At 41.9% G+C, this 26,919-nt stretch overlaps 1 protein-coding gene across 1 annotated transcript in view; it reads left to right on the top strand.

Annotated features, from left to right (window-relative positions):
• The window catches only part of CNTNAP2 (contactin associated protein 2), a 1,161,641-nt gene that overhangs the window by 1,119,139 nt on the left and 15,583 nt on the right, over nt 1–26,919 (top strand). Inside the window, exon 22 of the mRNA XM_074575643.1 lies at nt 23,009–23,239. Within this exon, the coding sequence (XP_074431744.1) occupies nt 23,009–23,239 (231 nt within the window). The remainder of the gene's footprint in view (nt 1–23,008; nt 23,240–26,919) is intronic.

Here is a 26,919-nt window from a genome sequence, read left to right on the forward strand (position 1 = left end):
CTCCAAACAGGATTGCTTTTGTCCTTGCATTTTGTTTCCCTTCGAATTTGGCCCCTAAATATCAAGCTGATACTCTGCCAAAATCGAGTTGACTTCTTATCAAAATCCTAAGAGTTTCAATTTTACCATTTCCTTTTTTCTTCCCTTTTAATACCTGGCCCTAATGCAGACTATGTTGGCTCACAGTTGTGCCGAACTGTGTTGCAATTCGACTGGAGCCTTTAGAGTCATTTTCAAAGTTCAACTCGAGGAAAATATTGGAAATCCTTGACAATGCCGATGTTACAGAATAGCCTGTGCAAAGGAGGACTGTGCTTGTTTTGTTCCTGGCTGTCAAGTTGTGATGCTAGCAATTTTGACGAACCGAGAACAAATTGCATCTTGCTTCAGAGACACGCGAGTATTATTCCAGCAGAAGCGTGCTGTGTTTTAACAATCACAGCACTGCTGTGAAGCTCACCTGGATTCTTTTACAATCAACTTAAAATCTACATAGGCAGGAGAATGATGCTGGATGAGAAGAGCAGATAGAGAATATTGTGGTCTTAAAACATTTTGAAAAAACCCAATTCAGTAAGAAACTGCAGAGTTCAGAAGCGAAGCTAGCTGATGGCTGATAGACACTGGTGACGGTGACATTCTGAAGGAAGAAAGAATGCAGAACTACCTTCAGGTCACAGTTCAGGACAGCTTTAAATATTAAAATCCTTCTAAAACAAAGCAGCAAAGCTGTTGTGTAAGTTGCTTGAGCAGTGTTGACCTTTGCAAATAAGCTTCACTCCTTGGATATATAATTAGGCATGTCTGTCCATCAGGAGGGGCAAACTCCTCAAGACTCAGCATTCTGCCCCTGTGCTTGAAATGCCAGGAAGCAAGAGGTTTACCTCTGATGCACTGCTACTGCACAGAGGCAAAGAATAGCACAAAAAAATGTAATGTTAGAGGGGTGTACTGATTTATTTTAGCTCATGAAACTTATTGTCAGGCCAATAAAACTAGGAAGTGTGGGTTTATGGTGAGTGTTGCATTAGTCTGTTTTCTGTAGCAGATAATGGGTGCTACTTTCCTTTGGTCTCTTGAAAAATCCGTTCTCTGATATAATAGTAACCCATATGGGGGAAACACCTAGTGCTTGTGAAGACAAAACTACACTGACCGATTGTCTTAAATTCAGCGATTTGCAGAACAGCAACTCGAGCAGGTGCTGCAGTGAGAGAACACTGCAGCAGGCTTCCTAGCAGGCAACAACAAGCTGACTTGCCATTCTTACAGCAGACTTCTAGAAGTTCATTTTGGGGAGTAATTATTGCCATTTGGATCATCATATCTCAGTAATTAAGATGTGCATTTCCTTCTCAATTTGATCTGTCTTTGGTATTTGCAGTGTGCTGTCGATGGCTACTGACAATATTGTTAGCTGGGTAAAATACGCCCTAACCCTCATGAGGTATTTGTTGTATTTGGTTACATTAATAATTGTTATTTTCAATTATAGCTGATTAGATGATAAATAACACATTGGCTTTCATCCATGACAGTAATTCTGTTTTAGAGTCCTTATAAGTGCATGAAAAGCTCAAACCAAGGTCTCCTATTTGTATATACCAAAAGAAAGTTGGATCTGTATTGTAAATGAGACAGAAAATTTAAAAGCCATACAATAAAATCATGGTAATCTGTAACTGATTTACTTTGTTTACAAAGGAACAAGTTATTTTTGACATCTAGGTGGTGCCAGAAAATTTTGCTAGCCAGGGAAATCAGATTTGTTTCCTAAATTGAAGTGCGAATGCTGGAAGAGCTGTGTACACACAGCTCGCTCCTCACAACCACTGACCGTATATTCGAAAGGGCATTGGCTGAAGGTGTCATCAAATTAAAATGTGTAAAACCTGACTTTAGGGTTTCAATTCAAAATCTTTGTAGTCAAGAATTAAGTCCTGTGGCAGTCTGCTTTTGGGGGAGACTAAGAAGAATTTTGCTCCTCAAGTATGCGAAAGCAGCTGCCCTAGGGCTGCACTTATTTCGGAGAGTCACCTTCACCAAAGGCTGTGTGCAACAAAGGCATCCCCAACTGCCAGGCTGGCAGTCCCCCTAAAAAGAGAGGAAGTACTGAAACTTTGTCAGGAATAACTACGTGGAACAAATGCCCTGAGATCTGTGAGGTGAAATATACACAGAAGGCCTTCCAGCTCCTTTTTGCTGGTACTAAGCACCTCTTTTCTGAAGAGTCAGCCTCCTACGGTTATGGCCTTGTCCTTGAACAAGACAATAGCTTTTATGCCTGTAGTGTCCGCTTTCCTATAGCCTTGCCTTCTAACATGCAGAAGGAGAGCAGGTGTGTCAGCAAGAGTGATATCAAGTCTTTCTATGCTTATTCCATAGTTATTTGCATTTACTTTAGGGAGACCAGCGCAACCTCACGTTTCCAGTTGACATGAAGGAGTGGAAGCGTGCTCTGCTCCATCTTGCAGTCATAGCAATGCATTAATTTATCACAGCCTCTGGGCCTTCTGTGCAGACTTTCTGATGGATGCTGTCATCAGAGCGATGTGCCTCTTCCCCACACGTTTCCCTCATGGCAAAGTGCCTCCAAATGTATTTAGCCTCAAAATTCAGCTAAGAAGTGAGGAGTTGCCTTTCACCCCACTTTGTAAATGGCAAACTGAGGCCGAAAGCAACTTGGGCCAAGCACAGAGACTTGTTGGTAGGCTTCCCAAACTAGAGAGGCAGTACCATAGTCATTATGCCAACCTTCTTGTCGAGGTGTTTACTCTTGAAACAGGAAAATGAGACTGGTACTTTTTCCCTGTTTGCTGAAATTTCAGTTAACAGTTCCTTCAGGGACTGACCCACATATACTCAACGTGAATGTATGAGATGTATCTTACGTGTTGATAACTAGCGTAATCACTAAAATTTAGAGCCAGGTTTGAAAGCAGGCTTGGAGAGATGGGAACATACACTTCCTCCTACTCTGCTTCCGTATTTCATTGATGAAGTTCTTTGAAAACTGAAACAAAGCACTGGAAACCCTCCAGTTAAAATGTTTTAGCTAAATCATCATCCCATTATATATTATTCAGAACTCCCACATGTTGTAGGTCAGAAAGTTTTTTTCATGGTTTTTTTACCTATTGTCAAGTATGTCTAATTTGCTACCAAGGCTGTCTTCAGTATGCCAAGAGCAGCATCATTTGGCCATGTATATCAGTATTCTCACACCCCCTCTTCCACAAAATTAGCCTTCAATCCACAGTTACTGTTTTTGGATCAAGCATGTGCAGAAAAAAGAAGAATCAGTGACAATTTGCTCAAAATTTCCATGACAGCATAACCATTTCCCAGATGGCCTCGAAAAGGAACCTCCTTGAATTTGAGGCTAGTATTTAGGATCGGCTCTCTGAACATCAACTCAGTTGCCATACTGAGACTGTATTTGCTAAGAGGATTTACCGCTGAACCCACACCCGTGTTTAAAATGACTGATGAGCTTTCTTTTTTAATGTCTGGAAGCATATGCCATGTATGATGCAAGATGTTTTCCTTAAAGAAAGTTTTCCAGTGTCTTCTGTGTCTCTTTTCCTCATGCCCAGACAATCTCCTCACATAGTAAAAAAAAATATTGTTACTTAATTATCACATGGTCCTGGAGTAGAAATGATTAATTGTCCGTGGGTCTGTAGATCTCAGAAAATATGCTTTCCAGGGAAGTCAAAAGCACAGGAGCACAAAAACACCCCAGCTGCATGATTGCCCTTTGGGGAGAACTTCACCCAGGTTGTGATAAACTTTGAATAAGCCTTGTTACGCTACTGGAAAGGACTTCTTGCAATCAGATAGCACAGTAGTAAATACGGTACAGCCATTTATCCTGAGGTTGCTCCTAATTTCTCAGCCAAAGACTTGCTGTCAACTCATCCTGTGCTATAACTTGGTGTTTTAACTTAATGAGCTGAGGTAAAGCATCACTGTCTGTTTACATTCGGTGGAGCGAAAGATGATGTTTCTGTCTTTTTTATTTCTTACAGCAGAGAATGGCTTAGGCTTAAGTCTTAACTATGGCATTGTTAACACAATGTATATTAACACATATTAATTGGGCTCACTCTGTAGCTTTTCTGTTGTCAATTTTAACATATATCCTTATTTTTTCTAACTTTCTGTACTCACAGCAGCAAAAAATAATGGCAATAGTCTTGGGATTTCAGTCAGTGTTTTTACGTTATTAAATTTGCTAAGTGAATATTCTTGTCCCCATTTACAGGTGACTTGTTCAAGTGACTTGCATTGCTACAAACTAACTGCTTCTTTGGCAGTTGAAAAAAAACAGTTCCAGCTCTAGTAGACAGATGGCACTGACTGTGTTTGGTTGGGGACAGAGCCAGGGGGAGCAATCTGGAGGCATCTTCAGTCCTGCGCCCTTAAAAGTGAAGCCAATGGGGCCTTTGCCCTTTGGCGCCAGTTGAACTTGTGTTCAGGTTCTCTATGTCTAAAAGGGTGTGTTTGCAGAACATTTTGGGGGAGGGAAGGGGGCTGTATTACTTCACACGTTCTTCTGCAGGTGGCTTTCAATCATGTTTTCATAAAGAGTTGAGGGATCTCACCTAATGCATGACATGAGGAATAGTAGAAAATTTGCAGACATTTTCTTCAACTTGAAGTGAGCAATAGAGGTTGGTGTAACAAGCTAGCTAGAGACAGGTGTTGATGTTCCAGTAGCATGAAGGAGGAGTCAAAAAGAATACTGAAAGCAAGGCCATGTTGCTTACATTCAAAAACTTCATGGAAAAGCTGAACATGCTTCTGGAACTGAAACACAACATCAGGTGATGACAGGGTACTCATCATTTAATAATGACAGGAGCATTTAACAAAATGAGTAAGCACTTGTGGTGAGTCCCAAAAATAATTCCACTCCCTTCCATTAGAGCAGCCATCAGTTTAAATATAGGTTTCAGAGGGAGTGAGAGGGAACCTAGATAGCATCACAAAACTCTAATGCTTTTGCTGAAGCACAACTTAACAGAACCGTGCACATTGGAGCAAGAGCATAAAGTAACACAATGTAATCCTGGGCCTGGACCTTTTCAAGTAATTTGTTCATTCACTTCAGTAGAATCACACTTAACTCCCTAAAAAATAAGAAAAGGGCTGATTAAAGTAGAAGTCCCCATCCCCCTCGACTGTGCTCTGCAGGATGGATTTTTTTCAGAGAGTGATTCAGCAAGACAGCAAATCCCTGTTCCTTTTTTTCACTGTAAGGTGACTGCTGTCTCTGTAGATTGCGTATCTGTCCAGATCTGTCTGTAGTTATTATTCATAGGATCTTTCAGATCACAAAATGGTGATATGCAGAACTGTCCGTCAACCTGAACAGTGACAGAGGATGACGACTGTAGCACATGCGATTCGTACCTAATCCTCATCTCACAGGGCAGTCTCACTGTGACAGGGTCTATTTGCTTTAAGATAATAGTCCCAATATGTTGGAAAAAATAAACTAATTAAGAAATAATTGGAATTGTAGCCAAAAGATGCGTTCTTAATCTTGTCTATATTCTTCAGCCTTTCACACCTCTTGAGCAGAAATAAGAGCTAAATGCAAGTTCTCCCTTCTCCATTGGATATACTGAATAGAAAGCATCCATTGCCTGTAGCTGTAGTATTTATGACATTAGAAGACATTATTCATTTATTACGTCGGAGGGTACTCAATATCAGAGACTAATCAAGAGGTTTTGTATGTTCATTCCTTTTTGTCTCCAATACCATATACCTTGCCATAACTAGAAGATAAGATCTCCAGATGTATAACTTCCCACTCACTTATTCAGGAAGCAAACATTACTGTTGTTCCTCCATTTGAAGAGTACCCTTCCTCTTCACATTTTTCCCTAATTTATAAAACTCAGGAGAGAGCGGGAAAGTTCAGCACAGAAGCTTGAGTTTCACTTCATAGCAGACCTGGAGCTCTCATGGCCAGAAAGGGTTGTTAAATTGTTTTAGTCAAACCTTTACCTCTGGGTGAATTTTCAGCTTGTGAAACCTCTCTGTTGGTTCCAAAAACTTTCTGCTGTAGCACACATCTTCCAGAAAGGGCAGCAATTTTGTGTTTGCAGTCATCCCCTCCTTGGGTAGCTTCTTTCAGCAGTTAGTCTGCTACGCTTTTAAAAATTGCAGAATTTGTTTCCATAATGTGTTGGGGTTTTGCTGACAAACACTGACTCTTGCTGTGCCTTTCTTGGCTCAGTTAATGAGCTCCTTAGCTCTTTGTACCTTCTTAGGTAGCTTCTAAGCTTCTAAGCTTATGATCCATGATTTGCTTCCACTGAGCATGTGCTTTATTGATACTGTGGATTCTAATTTCATTAATCCAGCATGCTATGAAGGCACGCACGCCCTTCTAAAATGTAGTCCAGCTATACAGTTATTTAGCTTGACCGAACTTGTACTCAAAGTCTGAAATTTGGAATTTATTTAAGGAAACATTTTTATTTATTCATTTATTTGCAGATTTCATTTATTTACTTATTTGTTTTTTAATTCATTTGTTACTTATAGAATTCTACAGTGTTTCTTCCACTGCTTTTAACATGCTAATTATCCAATAGTTAATCATCTCATTGTTTAACATATTTTTTAACAATTTTCAATTTTTTTTTGAAAGGACCTAAGGACTCTTCTGGTCTTCTGTAACTTCTCCAGTGCTTAAAGGTCTATCAAATGCTGTAGGGACAGTAATCTCTTCAATTTACACCCAGGAGTTCTTAGAGGACACTACTGTATCGATCCAAATAAGCATGTATGGTTTAGATTCTATTTGATCTCTTTTTCTGATTAAAAGGAACTGTCACGTCTTCATGATACAATCATAAAGCCTTAAAAGCGTGGAACCTTGTTCTTTGAGATACAGGGTATTCTTAAACATCCACTTCCATCCACGGATTTCTTCCCATCTCTCCTCCCTCTCACTGCCGTTCGTTATTTGCCTCGGCGTTGGCCAGTTATGCTTTTTAAAGCACATACATCACATATTGAACATAATCAGGTTATGATTGCTGGTCCCTAGGCAACCACCATCTTCCAGTCCAGTGATTAAGTCATCTTTATCCATCATAATGAAGTCCAAACTAATTACCTTATGTCGTAGTCGGTAAAATTTTTAGGGGGAAAAAAAAATAATTCAATAATCTAATGATGCTTTACTACTGGCTGCACGGGATCCCAGCACAAGCATCCCGAATTGGAAGTTCCTAGGAAACGAGAATGAGTGGATTTTTTCCACACACAGCAGACATGCCTGTCATCCCCTTTTCATGGACTTCATTAGCATACATGTTGGAACACCTACATTTAAGATCATGTTGGTTTGAGTTATTCACCAGCAGAAATCCAGCAGTGGATTTCTCTTCCTCACCGCCTATCCCAGCATCCTGTAGCCAGAAATTAACATTCCTGTCAAGCAAATTGTCTCTCAAGAATGTAATTATAAGTGAGAATTTTCCATTCCCTTTGTTTATATCTCAGATTCTGAGCTTGTGAGTACAGGCAATTAAAAATTGATTCTGGCAGGGTCTTTCTCTACTAAATTATTATTTTATATTTCCAAGAGGTGAAATAAATACCCTGCACAGAAAACCTTTGTTTGTCTGCAGCTAAACTGCTTGCGGTATTTGGGCCAACTCATTTAAATGTAGCCTGAGTATCTCTTAAATTGGAGATTGCCATGCTGAGAGACCTTTCAGCTCTCTCTCAAACTCTGAGTGCCTTCACTACCTGTGGTTGAACAGCTGCTTCCGCAGATTGCATATTGTCTCTCCTAGAATTATTACCACCAACCATCCACCAGTTAGAGAGTCCTCATTTACTACTTATTTTTTCATTATAAAAATGAGTGGGTTCATGCGTTACTTGTGGGGACCAAAGAAGCTCTCTGTGAGTTTTGTATGTCGAGTGCTCCAACAGAGCAGGACGTTGCGTGCCTGTGCAGAACAGGACCCAGTTTTATTACATCAAAGCCGACTTGCTTCAGAACAACCAAAGATAAAAGATAAACCGCAGCAAAAATTACGACGGCAGCTGGTTTACAGGCCTCAAATTGCAACCTCCTCAGAAATACATAGATTGTGTGTACTGTCAATGTCAGCTTTGTTCAAGAAAGTCCTCGATTTTGCATTCTTGTATAATAAATCCAAATAGGAAAAAGCCCTCCAGTCAAGTATTTACTGCTGCTGCTGTTTTCTCTCAGAAAAGATCATCCATGATGAGTTTCTAGCCAAGAGGTGAGCATCTCAGAATTTTAAATATATGATCATTTTATGGTGATTCAGCGAGGAAAGCACCTGCTGGTGCATGCGGTGGTGTTAATGAAATGCTATGGCAAACACTCCACAAGATACAGATCCTTACTGATACAGATCCTTACTGATACAGCACAAAGAAGAGGGGAGGGGAACAGATTAAATTCAAGAGGGAACTTTTACAAAAGTGCAAACACTTACAGTACCACCACCCCCCAAATTATAATTCACACTTTAAACTGTGTTTCCAATGAGTGGTCTCCTTTTAACACAAAAAAAAAAGACAGAACAAAAAAAACCCCTTTACTGGGAGGAATCCAGTACTGCTTCTCTGAAAACATGCAGAGGAGAAACTACTGCTTTTCTTCTGGAACATATCTAAAAAATATCCTGAGGTGTTGCAGAGGTGGCTGTTTCTCTAGCAGTAAGAGCTGAATGATTCAGCCGTGACCTTGTGAAAGTTTGGCTGTTCTGCCCGCCCCCCCCCCAGGACAGGGGCAGGACACTGAAATTGTGAGTTGAATTGATGTGGCTAAATGCAATACCACACTAGCCAAATAAAGATCTTCAGTGTCCCGCTGATGAGTACCATTATCTTGTTTGACTTCTGGAGCGACAGCTTATAGGTCTTGTGATCTGAGGCTGTGGTCCTACGTTTCCTTTATCCTGGTTCCTCCTCGATCAATTATTCCCATTATGGCACACTTCTAGTAAAGCGCTGATTTTTTTTTGGCTTTACTCCCTTGCTTCTGGCTTCTCGCTGGAGAAAAAGCTGAGAGCAGGCCCATATAATGATCTGTCCCCTGGCCAGGGCACTTTGTTGGCTGCAGTGATACTTTTGGTCTGAGTCAGTGCTGCCAGCCTCCTTCCTCCAAAGCCGTGCAGCATCCGCATCCACGCTGGTGCCGATACAAAGCGTCGGTAGGGTCGAGATGAGCGGCAGATAGCAATGGCCAAAGCCACCCATCCCACACAAGCTGCAGCCAAACTTATCGTTGAAGTCTTCAGGGTTTATGTCAATCCCCAAATTGTATCTGCTCGTCCTGTCCTCCTCCCCTCCTCTCCAGCACCCTCTCTCCCTTTGGCAGCATGGGGGATGGAGCAGGGAGGAGGGGAGGAAGGTGGTGGTGCAGCTGGAAGAGGAGGAGAGAGGCAGGGGGTACTCGTCAGTCTGAGGAGGGGAGAGAAGGAAGAGGTGGTCTCCTGATTTCTGTATTAATAGATGGATATCGTGGTGGTAGTTGGCTATTTTAACCCTAGTTTGTTCCAGTGCCCTGTAGGCAGGCTGCTGTCTTTGTTCTTTCATCTTAAAATCAAGCAAGTGAAGTTGTCTCAGTAATTTTAACTTTTAAAAATCATTCTGTGCAGATTCTTATTTGCTTTTCCTCGCCCTTGTATGCGAGTAAATTAAAAGCTAAAGTATTTGAGCTGTACCTTTCAAAGCTCATCAAATACCAGAATAACCTTCAGCTTTTAAAAAAAAAAAAAAAAAGGCAGCACCGGCTCTTGATGCTGAGGAGTGCCTTCTACAAAGACGATTTCAAACCTTTAATTCCCCTTTAGTGCTAAAAAAGAAAAAACAAAAACAAACAAACAAACAAAAAAAGAAAAAGAGAAAAAAAAAACCCAAACCCGGTTCTGGTGAGAGAAAGGCCAATGGGGCGCCCGAGCCGGACCTGCGCCTTTCCCATCCCTCTGGGGGCTGCGGGCAGCTTGCGGCTGTCACGGCGGACTTTGCCCCAGCAGCGTGAGGGGCTCCGCTTGTGGCCCCGGCACCTCCCCGCAGCGGCGCCGCCGAAGGGGGCAGACCCCAGCCGGGAGGCTGGAAACCAGCCGCCGCCACCGGCTGCCCCGCTCCCCGCCGCTCCCCCCGCCCACTCCCACGCCGGATCCAGTCCGTGTATTCCCGCCTCCGCTCCGCCCGGCGCGGCGCTCCCGCAGCAGGCAGGTCGGGGGGGAGGCTCCGCTTCGCTCCGCTCCGCATTTTCCGCCCGCTCCCCACCGCAGCTCCGCCGTGCCCGGGGCACCGCCGCTGCCCCGCGGCTCCCGGCCGGGCAGGGCCGGGAAGACGGCAGGTAGCCTGGATGCGGGGGCGAAGGGAGACGGGGGGAGGCTTGCTCTGCGAGGCGGGGGACACAGCGGCCCGCGGGGCTGCGGCTGCTGGGGCACCCCACGCGGGGCTTGGGGCACTCGTGTGATGAGCTGGCGCCGGTTCTCAGCCTGGAGGCGGGAGGGTCGAGGTCTCCGTGGCGTGTGCCGAGTCGCCCGGAGCCCGCCTGCTCCTGCTGCCGCCGGCAGGCTCGGGGCGGGGGGAGCAGCGCTGCCCGGCCCCTGCAAACGAGACGCCGCTGGCGAAATCGGTGACCGTAGGGTCTTCTGCCAGAACAAAGCTGCGATGCGTGCTGTCAGGCATCCGGGACGCCCGCCTGGTGTTTGGGGTTTCCCGACCTTGTCTTAACAGGCTTTCTCTCTGCCTGGGGTTCAGTCGAATCGGTGAGCTGGGGTGGAATGGGGGGGGCGGCTCAAAGGGACGGAGAAGGGCAATCTGATGTAGATCATCTTGTGACGCCGATGCTGCGACCCACCTGTAAGTTTTTGCTCCTTTTTATACGAACTGGTTGTAAAAGAAGCAAGTTGATAAGCAGTTCTGTTAGACATGTCTGCTTCCTGATGTAGCTGATGTGACACTGTTTAGTATAAGATTTAAGAAAAAAAAAAAGGCAAATGACAGTATTTCTTGTCAGTATAGCATCTTGAACTAACTTAATGTATTGTTTCAATGTACCTCTGTGTTACAGCAAGCACAACGAGATGCTGTAATTCTGATCCTTTTTGTATTTATTTTTATTGCAGCTTGATCAGAGGTTTCCCTGTCCCTCCAAAGAAATCCATTAGGTTTGAGATTAGAAACACCCGAAGCTCGGTTTCAGTATTTGGATGGGAGCACTTGCTGCAGTTTGTTAACAAAGCCATTACACTGCAAATGGCATTGTGCCCTTAGACTCTACTCCAGAACATTGTACCATCCCTGGGTGTAATAATGATAATGCTAAGGCACGTTGGTGGTGCACAGTTTGATTCAGGTCAGCTGGAAGAGTTCAGTTTACACCATCTAATGAGGTGCAGAGGTAGTCAGTGCATGTTGCCTGGACCTGTTCTTCCATCATCCCTCCACACACCCAGCTCTGTGTCTTTTTGTCAAAATATCTGTTATCGTGACCTACTGAATAAGACTGTTGATGAGCAAATCATAGAAACAGCAAAAATATGCACACTGAGGATGCCTGGCATATAATATTCTGCATCTGATCTGAAAAGCAGTAAAGGTCTGGTTAAGGTATGAATTAAACCTGAGATTGGCAGGGCTGGAAGAAGAAGTGTGCTTCCTTACTGTTTCTCATGGAGAGAAATTTGTTCACTGGCATCAAACCACACCTATTTCTTTCATTCCCACTGCATTTGTTGAATGAGGGAGCGTTTTTGGTTTGCACATCATGGTGTAATGAGTTTACGTTTCATTCATTATAGAATCATGGTTTCCACTGCCTAGAGGTGGAGAGGGTCTTCTGCAGGGCTCTGCCACTCTGTCTGAAATGCATGAAGGCTTCTTTTAAACCAAAGAGTGAGAACACTCATTTTAGGTGTTGTGGTTGGTCTACCTGAATTTTCATACAGTGCCATTCTGTAAGAGCGGCGGTGTGCAGTGCTTTCCACAACAGGAGAAGTTGAGACACTCAGTTACCTTGCCAGGCAATAAAATGGGCTGCAGGAGGTTGGTTGTCCCAGAGTGAGTGGTTCAGCACTGGAACTCACTGGCGTGGGATGCTGTGGAGGCCAGAAGCGTTAATGGTTTCCGAAAAGTTCGGACACATTCACGGGAGACAGTTCTGCCAGTAGCTAAAAATAAAAGGCAAGATGCGAACTTCATCTCAGAAAGGATGAAAGCCCATGTTTATGGGAAGCTGAAAAGGTATTCTGGGAGAGGATCGTTTTACACACTCCATGCTGTTACACTATTTTTGAATCATCTGTGATCAGTCACCTTTTTTTTGAAGAGGGAACAATGAACTAGATAAGTCAGTCTATCTAAAGTGGCTGTTAAATTTGTATGATAATTTGACATTGTGCATCTAATAGCAATACATTTCAGGAGTGAATTTATTGCACATAAGCATGTTCCAGCAGAGGAAATACAAAAGAGTATTCTACATGTGCATACTTGTAACAAAGAAAAGAAGCAAAAGCCTTTAGTATTTCTTGGATCAACCCCAATCATTGACTTTGAGAAGTAGTAGAGATCGTTCAAATATAAATTGCTCAGCTTCAAATTGTGAAGCGTACAATACTGGAAAAAAAAGCATAAAAGAAATTGCTTCTAAGAGATGAAATTGATTCTTTTTTTCCTGCACTGTCCTATAGTATTTTTCCAATTGTTAAAATAAATGCTATTTTTCAGTACTACATGTGGGTTGGTATTGTCTATACAAAAAGTGGATGTTTTGATCTAAGAAAAAATAAATTCCAAATGAATAAGTAAAGCAAACAGAATGAAAATGTTGGAAGAAAAGTGACCTATTAAGTTACAGCGTTCTCATCCTTGCTGGCATTCTGCTTTTCATTTGCTTGCTATTTTCAGGCTTTTAATAACTGAATTAAAATTGCCACTACTTGGAAATGTCATTGCTTGTTCAGAATGTGCCAGTGTACATATCTTCTGAAAAATGCCAGTTCCCAAAAAACTTTTATTTATATATCACATTGCATTGAAATCCGACATAGTAGGCGCAATACCCATGGCTTGCTTTTAAATTAAATAAATAAGAAAAATTATGTGGGACTGATGAAGAAGTTTTATCTTTGTGATACTAACATCCCTAAAAGTGGTTTCTTAACAAACAGATTGCAGATCCTTACCTTCATAATAAAAAAGCCTAACCAAACAAAACTTTTAAGAATGCTGAAGTTTAGTATGAGGCATACACGGTATATGAATAAAACTAACATATTACTGAAAATTCATTTCCCAGTTTCAGCTTCATACCATGAATCTTCTTCAAATGGTTGTGCTAGCTTTTTCACCATGTCCAAGAGAGTAAGATAAGCAAGGAAGGAGGGAGGCAAGAGAGGGAATTTCAGCCTACCCACTCTTTGATGAGACTGCAGTTTTATTAAGGTATTTGAGGCTGGTGATGTAGAACAAAGTGTAGTATAAGGGCAGTTGCAAATAATCATAGAAGGGTAGCCATTAAACCACAAAGTAATAATCAGATTAATATAGTTTTAACAAAAACACAATAACTAAATGCATTGGAGTTTGGCCAAGACACATTACGTTTGACTACAGGCTGCAAGAGTCTTATTTGATCATTTATGTATTTATTTTCCATCCTGAGAAGCATTTGCTGAGTTATGTTGCAGCCAGCCTCCATAAGACATAAAAGCAAATTTAGGCAAACCATATGAATGAAACTGCGTCTCTGTTTTGCATAGTAATGCTACCTCTGTCTATTTTACATCTCCTTCTCTAAGAGTTATGAAAGGTGCTGTGAAGTTTATTTAACGGGAGCATAAATTAGAACGGGCATGTAAATCCTGCTGAAATACACTGCCCCAGCCGATTCTGAGGATGTTTTGTCTGTAATAAAAACTTCTGCTTTTTCATAGTGATATCTATGATGATACAATTACTCAGTTATTTGGTCATTCGTTTAGATTTGTGGGTTGGGTTTTTAAAAAAAAAAAAAAAAGAAATTTCAGCTGTATAATTTCTTCTCCTCCCCTATCATCTGCTTCCTCTCACTCTGTTAGAGCCTGCCTGCGGACAAAAAGTAGATGAAACATTTAATTCTTTGTTGTGGATGAAACACCTGGTGGTGAAATAAAATGCTACAGAAGTTTATGAAATGACTGTATTACCGCTCACGGTTGCTTGTAAAGGGTAACACATGGTGAGGTCGCTCTTCCCCCAAACCCATGGGGGTTTTGGTCCCACTAGCACAGAGCTGGCTGTTCACTCCCATTGAGGCTCTGCCCCCAGGCGAATGCTTCTCGGGGGCTACTCTTCAGTGGGAACTTTCGGAGACTTCTGCCAAAATCAAGACTTCCAGTTGATGTCTGCATGTTAGGCATCATTCCTTGGCATCAGAAGGGTCTCTAGAAACTTGGTGTTTCTTCTCTTTTGCTCTGATTTTGCATTGTTCCACTACCCTGGGGAGAGCTTTCTTTTTTATCAATGGAAATGTGCCATATGATCTGTTCTTCCATTATTGACCTTTCCAAAGTCATGAGAAGTTTTTGGGATGTTTAAAAAAACACTTTCATTTTATTTTCTCATTTAAAAGAAATGCGCATACCTTTTTTATTTAGATCTCAAAACATCTCAAGTGAGACACATCCCAAGTAGAGGGCAGGGGGCATTCTCTATGTCCTCCTAAGCGGCAGGGGAAGAGTTAGGTGTGAGTTTCTGAAGTGACTGACCCAAGGTTATAGAGCGAGTCAGTAGCAAAATGTGAAGAATAATACTTGTTTCCTTGAAAGAGTGATGTTCACTTTTACAGTTGGCCTTAGTTTTGTGGGTTCTTACAAGGCAATTTCTAAGAACCTTGCAGCATCAGTTAATCCCCTTTACATTAAAAGGCAGTGTGAATTTATGAATAACTGTTGTTGGCTACATGTGAAATTTTAAAATGGAAAATTCCAGGAAATCATACATCCGGTATGAAATCTTGAAACATTAAATAACTATACCATCAGTACAGAAAAGCAGAAAAATACCTTAGCTTACTGTTCTCAAACCCTCCTCGTTTGTGGCAATGTGAAACCGGGCTGCTGTCAAATAACATCTCCATTTCATAGCATTCTTCACAGGCCCTTTTTTTGACTGAGGAGCTGCAGTCCAGCACTAGTCTTTATTATTTCTGCTATAATGGGACTCTGATAGGAGTACATTTCACATCGATGATTTACTGTCTCCATTACAGCATGACCCAAAAGCCGTAACTCCTCTGCCAGGGGCTGGGTTTTGGAAGCGCTCCAGGCCTGCAGCGCAGCTTCCAGGCCGGCTCAGGTTCTCTAATCCTGTGTATTTTTCACTTGATTCAATCATTTCCAGCTTGTGCGGAAAGTATCAGAAATGTTTCATAAAGAAATGGCCTTTGTTTCAGCAACACTGATAAAGCTGCTGCTGCAACTGAAACATGCACTGGGCTGTTACGGTCTTCATAAGTAATTTTTCTCTTGCTTGCACCGTGGATAAGGCCATTTCTTAAGTGTCAGACAGCAAATGAAAGCACCGTGTGTTTGCTGTGCAACGCTATCGGTTGGCGCTGCTGGGTTAATGTTATTTCCTTTGGTTTCTGGCACAGTGCTTCATACACCACAAATAGCATCTTCGCCATATTTCAGTGGGTGGTCAGTGAGTTTGTCAGCCTAGACATAAACTGTCTAAACAAAATTATTGCATACAAGCTATAATTTCTTATAAAAGAAAACCATAAAAATTACGGTAAGTAACATGACTTTACAAAGAAAAGGTTAAAATAGCCACAGAAGGACCACAACACACGATAGGGCCATACTGTGGGCAGTACCTGAAGGCTCTGGAAAGCAGTCAGGTTTAGACGTGTCTGAAGGGATCTGACTTCGGGATCTGTTCAGGGGTCCAGGGCAAAGGGGACAGTGAGTGTCTCACAACATGTGCCAGAAGAGGGAGTGACAGGGTGGCCATCCCAGCCCCATGGGGGCTGGAGACCACCCCACAGCTCCTCGCCACATTTACTCCATCCCCTCAGGCCCCTGGGCACCGTAAGCATATTAGCATGACGGGAAAGGGATATGTGGGGAGGCATCCAGATACTACCTGGCCCTTGCAGACCTGTGGACTGAAAAAGCGTGTCTGCTATGTGGGATTTCAACTTTCGCATAAAGAGGAATCGATAGTCATTTGCACTTGGGTCCTTGTGAAGCTCAAGTCCCTGTTCTCAGCAGCCACTCGCCCCTTCACTGCCCCCAGCACCCCCGTAACAAGTTCTTCATAAGCGAGCATCTTGTTCCACTGACACGAGTGTCCAGAGAGCAATGTGCACTAGCGCAGTTTTGAGTAATGGACGAAATAAAGTTCCTGTTGTTTTATACTCAGTTTGTACCACTTACTGAATTTTAATTCAGTGATTGAAATTAAAAGCCAGGGAGGTTTGAGGGTCCTGGAAAGTATTTACAGTAGCTTAGTTCAGCGCCCGCATGTGTTTTGCGGTTTTACATTAACTACAGTTTATTAAACATCGTTCTGGGAGTTTGGCTTCTTTACTTTGTACTGCAGGTGTTTAGCATATCTGATAGCATACGTGGTATCTACACAGTTAAGTGTATTAATATGCTTTTTTATAGAAATTGCTGATCTTAGGACAGAGAAGATATAAACAGCCAGTAAGCAAACAGGTACATGATCTTCATGCTGTAGGATGTTCATCAGAAGACCCAGGCAATGAGTCAGAACATAATTTTCCCTTTGTCTGTTGTTACCCTCCTTTTGGCTGTATGGTAGTTGCTCCTGACATGGATGTTTTGGCTCTGTGGCTTTGGTCTAGCAGGTATATACCACCCAAATAGGTTCTCCCTATGACCGTGTACTGTATGTGATTCAAGCTAATTTATTTATTCTCTCGGTTTTTTTACACCACGCCAGTCCTGAAGTATCGGCATGTGTTAGGGTTCGAAGTTGCATTGAACTGCTCCATCTAGGCACCAAATGCTGCAAATAAGAGAAAGTGCTTTAGTAATCTCAGAGGACTGTGACTTCTTGAAATCAATAGCTTGCTTTCAGCGGAGTTTAAACTGCTTTCTATTATGTGGAGCCTGACGCAGCAACACAGAGATGCTTAAGATGCCGATTGGGCTGATCCTTGAGCAGCGGGTAATGTAACAAGATACCTTTCCGAGTACAGGGGACAAGAGAGCACGTGGTGCTTTATTTCGAAGAGAAAATCTATCGCTAAGGTTGACCCAAAAGCAATTAGTGGTTCATTTAATTGAATCGGTGGATTCACCTGCGCAGTCTATTAAAATACTATATAGAGATAATTTAGGCTCAATTTAGTACAGCTAGCTGAAGGGTTATAGAGATTTATAACGGATTACCTTCTGTCTACCCACTGAGTGGATGCTTAATCTTAAGTGAAGTAGCAGAGCATCCTGGTGGTTCAGCCAGAAATACCGCCCTGTGGCAAAGCTGGACTTCTCCCTCTACTGATATGGCTACTATCCAGAATCATTAAGCTGTTGTATTTCTGGACATAAATGGGCATATATAAATAGGTCATTGTCCTAAATCCAAACAGCTGGATTTTTCACCGTATTCAAAGCAAAACTCAAATGATGTCTTGTGTAAATTGGGTAAGAAATGGTCTTTAGTAAGTTGAACTGAAAGGGCTTTGGTTGTGCTGCTAAGACTTTCCTTTGTTTAAAAGGCATCTTCTGTCACAACCAAAATCACTCCAGTATATAGTCCTTTTCTTCTCCCTGCTAGTGCTGCTGTGTGCTACTTCGGGCAGAGCTGTCCCACTATCAAAGAAGAAAGAAGAGCTAGATGGCTATAACATTTACTGAGAGCCTTGCTGTGCTAGAAGTACCCGTAGCTATGCATTATTTCTGCTTTGAAGGGCATCGCTGGAAAATTCCAAGGGAATTCATAACAGGATATTTATTACATACATTGTTGTGTGTACCTACAAACGGTACTTCAAGTTCCGTTACATTTCCTTCCTAATGGAACATAATTCACAATATATAAATGCCTTGATCCTCTCTGTATTATTGAACACTATGCAAGGTTCAGAATTTATTATGACTTTCCGTATCGATCTGCATTTCAGAGTCCTATAAAGAAAAAAAAAATGTACAGATCAGCTAGAATAGAAAAGATATTCAGCAAAGATATTCAGCAGGTATGTTTAATAAAAACAGTTTTTGTAGGTTTACGAAGATTTGCGGTGGGAATGTTTCTCTCTTCCCTCACGGCTGACTCGCTCCCCTCTCCCTCTTCCCGAGGTCAGTGTGACACAGTCCGAGGCCATCTTTTCCTGTGTGGCATGATGGCACAGTGCTGTGCTGGGTTGTATAGCTTTGTGCTGCAGAGCCTTGTGTACTTGCGAATCATTCTAGGATCCTCACACGGGGAGGATTACATAAATAGAAAGCATTTCTGTTTCATCTATCAAAAACCTGCTCGGGGCTGTGGGACCCGACACCACTTCTTTTTTTCTGCTAAATCAGGCTGTCGTTTTTCTCTGGTCTTTCTAAGTGATGCTACAAGAATGTATAAAAAATAAACGGTACAATTAAGCGGAGCTGGACCTCTCCAGCAGTGCTATAACCTTTTGTGCTATTAGAAGTGCTATGGCCCTTTGAGCTACTCTATAAATCTTTTACTGGTAGATATGGAAAGTAGAGAAGGGAGAGAGACAGCAGATAAAAACTGGATAAAAACTGTATTTGGCAATGTGTCTGCTTCTACAAGTAGCTCATCAGATGCATGCTAACTAGGTCAACTTTGATAATAATCTGAACCAAATTGTTTGTTTTTCTTGTAACAGTGCCTAGGCAGGAGCCCTGACTCTGCATCTACAGGTAGTGTAGTAAGGGCAAAAAGTCTTAAAAACCAGATAACCTAATTACACTGATCAGTATTGATACGTGCTACATATACACAGGTCCAGCCACAATTTTTTCCTCTATACAATTTATTTTGGCTTGTTTTCCTCTAAATCCATAGAATAATGAATTTAAACTTGTTGTGTGCTCATTCATGGTGCCTTGTGTCATATGCATGCTCGAAAATAGATGTTCTTCACATCTTTTCACCTAGGTGGAAAAGAGCTTCTCCAGTAGTAGCACATAATTTTCAATGGAGAAATAGTACTATTTTCATCACTATGTGGCATGTTTCTGCCACAGATATGGGAAATCAAAACAAGTAACTGAGTATTAAATTAGTTTATTTTTTTACCGTTAAAGAAATAACAAAACATAAATAACAAGTAATTGATGTTCAGTATATCTTTAGTGAATGATAACACACAAGACATGGGGCAACATCTGTGAGGTTCTTAGTATACTGTTCAGTAACTATAGACGTTTTTAAAATGTTAAGTAATCTGGGTAGGCAGTTGCATCATTATTGCGTGAATGTTGAGGATTTGTATACTGCAGTGCATCTGTGCTAGAATGGGTTCACCTGAATGGTCTCTGTCTTGTGATGATGGTCTTCACCTCAAATCAGCAGGTTATATGGTCAAGGGAGCAAATGGTTAAAACCAGCTGAAGTTAAAAAAGGTCTTTAAGTGGTATTTTTGGAAGCCTTTCTTTACAGAAATGCTTGTGGGTAGGGTGCCAGCAGAAGATTGCTGCATCAGATCTGAAAGCAATAATACTAATGTTGCTATTAGGTAATGATAACACTATATACTGTATGACTTCACTCTAGCTTATATGGTGACAATTAGAACAATGCTAAGCAGTTGCAGTGTACATTTCTCGTTATTTTAAATAAAGTGATTGTTCTTTTCTTTTTCTCTCTCCTTTGTTATAGGGAGAAAATTGAATTTTAGTCATGACAACAAAGGCATATTTCATTATATAATCATTACACTCTCCAGGGATGGGTTTATAGCAGGCTCAAACACACAGGGAAGCAAAGTATAATGGCCTAACATCAGAGAGTATCAGTGTGTTGAGTCCCGTGGGACGCGCACGGGAAGGAACATGTTCACGGTCATAGAAGTCGATCCATCTTGTTTTAGCACTGATGTGATGCGAGCTGGTGGTAAATTTGCATGAGGTGACTTGCACAACCATCATTTGTGGAATGCTTTAAGCAAAAATGCTGGCCTTCAGCAAGGTGCCATGTTAGGTTTTTGTTTTTTTTTTTTTTTTTTTTTATGAAATTCTTTCAGGATCTAGTATTCATCCCTTAGGATTCACAGAGTTAGAGAAGAATGGTGCTGAAGCTGCTAAAGTAGCACAGTCATATTCATGGATTTTGTGTGTGCGTGATTTTTGTTCTTGTCATTTAGGATTGTGAGTGGGAGGCTATTAGCGTTGCTGGATGAAATTCCACAGAATATATAAAATATGAATAAAAGGTAATCATTAAACAGTTATCGACAGTGGTTACAGTGCTTAGAGAGAAATACGTTCTCCTAGTTGTTTCTTAGATTATAAGGATTGCTCAAAATTGCAGCTATTCACTGAATATGCCATGAATATTTTACTGAAGTAAGAGACAGTGAATATTGTGGTCAGATAGGAGCCTTGTCTGACTGGTATGGTCTACAGGTAGCATTCAAATGCATGAGCGCTGGCTTTTGTACAGTTTGTCTACTAACTATGGAGAGCGTGCGTGAATGTGTGAGTTTTTTTACTTACTATCAAATTTTTGAAGGAGGTGATGCTAACTGCTTGGTCAAGCTACTTTCTTAAAGGAGCTGGATGGAAGACCCACGTGACTAATACAACGACTTTAATGCATTTAAGCTAGTCTCTAGCTGAGCCCTGAGCATATTTCCACTTTGTCACAGGTGGCGGTCACTGCTCACTGACAGCCTGTGAAATGTGGTTGTAATATTGATACAGGGTGGATAAGCACTAATGGAAAAAAAAAGATGTTCTCAAACAGGAAGGAAAAGGGAAAACGGGAGGGGAGGTGGGGGTAGAACAAATCTATTACTGTACTGTGAATCACATAAGGATCTAATGCTAGTAATTTTCAGATTATGCATCTTCCTTTTGTATCCTGATGCTGGCGAGGGGGGAATTAATCGTTGTATGCGAATTGTTCTAATATGGTTGCAAAGACAGCTTAGTTCTATGTGAAAACCAGTAAGTTGTTTGAATCATGCTCAAGGTTTGTCCAGTTACCACCAGTTTTCCCCCACTTCACATTTAATGTGTGAACCCAAAAAATTAAAGTGTACTTGAAAAACCCTGCCTGATCTGTAGCCTTGAAACTCCTCATACGTATCCCTAATGCAAAACCTTCATACTTTTCGGAATAGCACTGACACGTATCATGGTAGTTTTTCAGGAGCCCAGACAGCAGCCCAGACCTCATATAATTGATCCTGGTTTGATTAGAACTGAGCACAGACTCATGCAAAAGGTTTGTAGTGCATTTTCTACTAACTGATTTGATTTTTTTGGTAGCAAAACTCAAACCCAGATGTGCTTTTGTTCCCAGCTCTTCCCCAAACTCTTACAATAAAACTCTTTCTGCCTTTTTTTCTCACACCTCTCAGGAGAACCTTCTCTCTCCCACCTCTGTTTTCCTTTCTTTCTTTTTTTATGACATGATCTTGTGATTTATAGACATCATTTCTTTCCAGAAACACCATTCTTCATCCCTTATCATTGTGTCTATCTAAAAAACTTGCCTTTGAACAATGTGGGGCTGCTCCCTGTTCTCTGTCCCTGGGATACCGTCTTTCTTTGCTCAGCTCAGTAGGACTTTTTCCAATGGCTTCAAGGGCCAGACGCTAACTCGTGTCCCTGCCAGCCCAGAGGAAGGCCTTTTGAAGCTTCTCAGTGCCTCCGGAGCAATACTCTCTGGTACAGCACAAACATGATGCCGCCACGTTGTCATTTTCATTTATGTTGTGCTACCATAGAAGAAAGGAAGCCAAATTCCTCACTGCCATGTAAATATTATATTAGACACTGCAGTGAGGCTTTGAAATGTTAATAACCTCTAACGCAGCCAGCCAACAGAGAGTGACGGTTTTGTTTCAGTTGTGACTCAGGCTGTCGCAACAAGTCCTGGCAGAAATAAAACAGCCGCGAGCGGCCTGCAGGTTCCTGAGCAGTAAAGGCATGCGCCGCGTTGTATGGCTCCCATTTTGGGATCGTTTTAGCTGGTATTTTAGAAGGGAGAAAGCTCCTCAGGCTTGGGGTGGGCGCCGGCTGTTGTAAAGAGCAGCGGCGGAGCCCTGTGCTCTGCTCATGGGTGCCAGCCACCAACCTCAGCCCACAGCGGCGAGGTGCAAAATGGCTGACCCGCAGCACGCTCTCAGCTGATGCAGGCCCTGTGATGGAGGCACGGGAGCACCCACACTGCTGCTCAGCCTGCCGCAGGGGTGGATGGACTCCTGACACCTCTTGCCAATGTCGGGGAAGGAAGGAGGGGTGGTTTTCCACCTCAGGCCAAAGGGATGTGTGGTCTCCTGGCAAAGGGACACTTGGTCTCCTGGTGAGGAGACAGGAGGCGGATGGGAGTGAACGGGAGTAGTCCTGGCCGAGTGAGTGGCTGGAGGGCAATGGGCCAGGTTGAAGGAAGGGGCACCTCTTGCAGCAGCAGCTTCAGGTGGGAGGAGAGACCCTGGCGATGACTGTCCCTCTACCTTCTCTTTCGCCGTCACCTCTTCTTGGGGAGGGACTTTTTTCCTGGCCTTTTTTTTCTCTGATGACTCCTTCATGCCAGCCTTTCATTTTAATGCTAGCATAGCAGTGAAACCGAGTCACATCAGGGCCTGGAGGTTTCCATCTGTAATGAAATGTAAAGAAGCCTGGCAGGGTCTGACACGTTCTCAGTCTCATAAGAGAGGGACTTGGGAACTGAGCTCTGGGAATCAAATGTTCAGACCAAACATGCTTTCCAAAGCAGTGAATTGTTTTGATTAGTCTGTCTTTTTTTTTTTTCCCCCCTTAATTTCATGTAGAAATTGGGAAGATTGACCAAGATATATATAAATACAACACCCCAGGATTCACTGGCTGCCTATCGAGAGTACAGTTCAACCAGATTGCTCCACTCAAAGCAGCGCTGAGACCGACCAACGCCTCCTCTCACGTCCACATCCAAGGAGAACTGGTGGAATCCAACTGCGGAGCATCTCCACTCACCATCCCACCAATGTCGGCGGCTACTGACCCGTGGCACTTAGACTCGGGTAAGCTGGGGTTCATGCCACGTTAGCTCGGCAGGGCAGTTCAGAGAAGAAATATGTCCTGCCTCCTCTGTAAGGAAAAACAAACCGGAGTGGATGTGATTGATAGATGAGTGTAGGACTATAATCACGGCGAGAAATGCAAAGCTGAGATGGCAGAGATTTGCCACCACTTCTAAATGCAGTTACATGATATTTTCTTTGCCTTTTTTAAATATTCTGCTGTATTTTTCTTTTCCATAAGTCTTAAACTGTTTGAATGTTGAGTTTTGACCTAGCTGCTGTGATAGCACTTTTCTCTGTAGTATTGGGTATGTAGTCAGCAAAAGTTTGCAAGTACAAATAAATAAGGTACAGTAGCGTTTCTTATGCTGTATTCCTAATAAGTGAGTATATTGTAGTCAGCTTCATACAAAAAAAGTAAATCTAATTTTAGACATAAATATATTTATATAAAGTGCTGATTTGTTTTCTGAGATGTCTGCTTTCCTTAGGCCATGTTTAATGGGAAGTCCCATTAGTCATGGTGGTACTCATGCTGAAAATGCTGGAAAGTCAAAAAAATTTGCTGATCCCAGCAATCTCATCCTGCTTTGTGACTGACAGTCTTTGAAAGGATATGTTGTGCCTAACTTTAGAGGGTTTTTTTCTCTTTCTTGCTTCTTGAATGTCAGGTAGATACTTTAAAAAAATATATCTGTTCCCTTGCCCTTTATAGGATCAGGTGTACATTGACCCCTCTCTTGTATTTTTTCCTCATTCTGATTTCGTTTGCAGTGGTGTAAATTAGAACCTGTCCTCACAAAGTTCATGGGTTTACAGTGGTATAAAATTAGAATGCTAGAGGAAAAACTGTGCCCATAATGATTTTCATACCTATTAGTATGTTTTGTTTGGGATGTATCCATCTGCCACTTTTTACATGAGAGAGGACAGGTATATATTTCTGTCTTAGAAGTACGTGCCAAGGTCATACGCTTGGGTTTTGGATTTTTTATTTTCTTGCAATGTCAAGGAACTCCTTACAGCATTTCCTTTCAGCTCTTCTTCAGTAGAGAAATAAGGACAGATGTTTGTAAGGAGAGGCAGATATTCCAGGGCTGAGAGTTCCAAACATTGATATAAGCAGTATCATGCCCTAAAACCTGTCATTCCATCCTTGCTGCCGTGACATTGTAAGATTTCAGTATGTCTCTTCCCTGTTTATAACGTGCAATCTCCTACTTGAATTTTTTCATCACAAATGAGTAGTCCCTTTCTTCTCTGAAATTATTAGGTCAGTTTGTACCTGAAGGTTACGTTCAGTGCCCTTTTTTCTATACAAGCACGTTTCCTGAAGGATACCTTGCTGGCTCATGTCTCTAAAATGTGTGCCGTAAACATCTTGAGGATGCACTGCTGGCTGTGAATCTTGTGCAGCTAATGGGTTTTGGTTGTTAATTTTGGTTGGTTTCTTTGTCCTACACTTAATTTGACTGGAAGCTAGTAAAAGACTATGTGGGATTTACTCAAGATATTTGAACTGTTTCTAATAGCTCCTGGTGTTAAAAGAAGGAGGTCCTGATTGTCCTTGCCACATGCTACTACGCTTGTCCTTGTGTTGGCTCAGTCTCATCTTGAAAGCTTTTGCAGAGTTTATTCAACTTCGTTGACCTGCTGGCTTACAAACGTATACATTTTATTCCGGATTAATTGTAATACTCGGTCATGGAGCCAGCGTGAAGGATATCAGGGAACATGCAGCATGCAATTAGGTTGGCTCAAGCTGTCTATTAACTTCTGCCCAGTAAAAACAATCTCATTGCCATAGCCAGACATGATTTGACTGTTTCAAGTCATGGGCAGACAGTGCAAGGCACTCATTTTTGGTGATGATAAGCTCTAGTAAGACGGGGAGCTAGGAACCCCTCCTCTTGTCGTCTCCAGCTCTCCGCAGCAGTAGAAGGAAAAGATCATATTTCTTTAAAGAATTCTAGTGAGGGACTGCTGTACACTGAAGGGAGCAACAATGACAGCTGAGTTACGGTAGAAAGAAATTTTACAGCAAGGGAGTGATGTGTCACTGGGGCCGGAGCGAAAGGATATTCAGGTGTAGGTGAACAATTCCTGACTTTCACACTGTGTGACATTTCCATGATACAAAGAGGAGGTATCACAACAGCTCATTTATTGGTATGAGGTAAGAAAAATTCAGTCTTTGTAAAAGTATCTCTGGTGGTCTGACACAGCTAACTCTGTTTCAGTCTCAGGAAAAATATATACTGCAGACTGTGTAACCTCGCACACAGATGATCTTGATGACTGGTAAATGAAAATGTTTGGGTTTAGTGTCACTTCACATTAGCAAATTGGCAGTTTGCACTGAGGATTTCGTTTTCCAAACCCTACTAGAAGACTTTCTAATACAAATTGTGTTGAAAGAGAAAATGGAAAAATCAGAGGTATAAGTAATGGTTCCCATTGGCTCCAGAGCTGAAATAGTCTCGGTACGCTTAGTGTGAATTTACTCCTTCACTAAACCTGCTGAAGGGGTGAAGACAAAAAGCTCCTTTGAAATTCACAGAAACACTTGTAGTGGTGCTAAAGGAAAAGACGCACGCACTCTGCCACAAAAAAAATGGTTGCACATAACATGACTTTGTAAGCAGCAGTTATTATGTACAGGGTTTGCATTTCAGACATGTTTTTATCTGTAATTTTTATTGTCATGTCACCTATTTAATATTAAATATATCTTAACAAAACGTGAGAGCTGAGGATGGGTGGTTTGTAGAGAAAAGAAAAAATAAGGAAAAATGTTGTGTCAAGTATGATATGGTTTAAATCTCATTCAGTGACATACTCTGCACTCATCCTGATTCATATTTTGAATTAAGTGTAGATTTGAAGCTTTGCTTCTCAAATAATGTGGAATTGAATGTTGAGGACTGAAAAATGTTGTAGGAGGGGATCAAAGATAAGTGTCTAAATAGGACAGATACAGCAGACAGCAAATATAATGATCCATTCACCTCTAAACTGCAGTGCTGGATCAGACCTTATGGATAATTGCCGCATGTTAAGCAGGTTCTTCCTGATGGGTGACCTGTATGAAATGTTTGCCTTAAACTCTTCTATGTAGTTACTGCGTGGACACCTCCTGCTAGCTGCAAGACATTTTGGATGCCCTAACAGAGAGGCTAAAGGGGACATCATGAAGACACACATCAGTCATTTGCAGTTGACCCTCAGAGACAAGTTCAGGGATTTATCAATAAGAAACCTTGCAGATTTGTTCCCCAGACAAATGGTCCATACAGCTTATCGATTCATTGTCTTGCACTTTCTCTTAGCCTTGAATTCACATATGTTTCACATTTATAATATTCGTTCATTTTAAATTTCTTTGTCATTGTAAAAATGCCACTTCCCTCCCTCCCCACCCCTGGCTGGCATTTTGCCACACTACTGGGACATTATCTTAAACCATTATCTTGTTCAGCTTGTGAATATTCTTACAATGCATAGTCTTTTCCTGTTGCTATGGCAATCCTTTCTTGGTGGTGATGAAGCACAGGAATTACACAAGTCATTCTTTTCTAGAAAGTTACTTTCTGGTGATTTAAAAAAAAAAAGTCAATAATCAAACCCAGGCAGCTCATCAATATAGTTCCCTTCCTGTGTTTTTCTCCCGTCTGTATTAT

The sequence above is a fragment of the Larus michahellis genome, chromosome 2, assembly GCF_964199755.1.
Source record: "Larus michahellis chromosome 2, bLarMic1.1, whole genome shotgun sequence".
Taxonomy (NCBI): Eukaryota; Metazoa; Chordata; class Aves; order Charadriiformes; family Laridae; genus Larus; species Larus michahellis.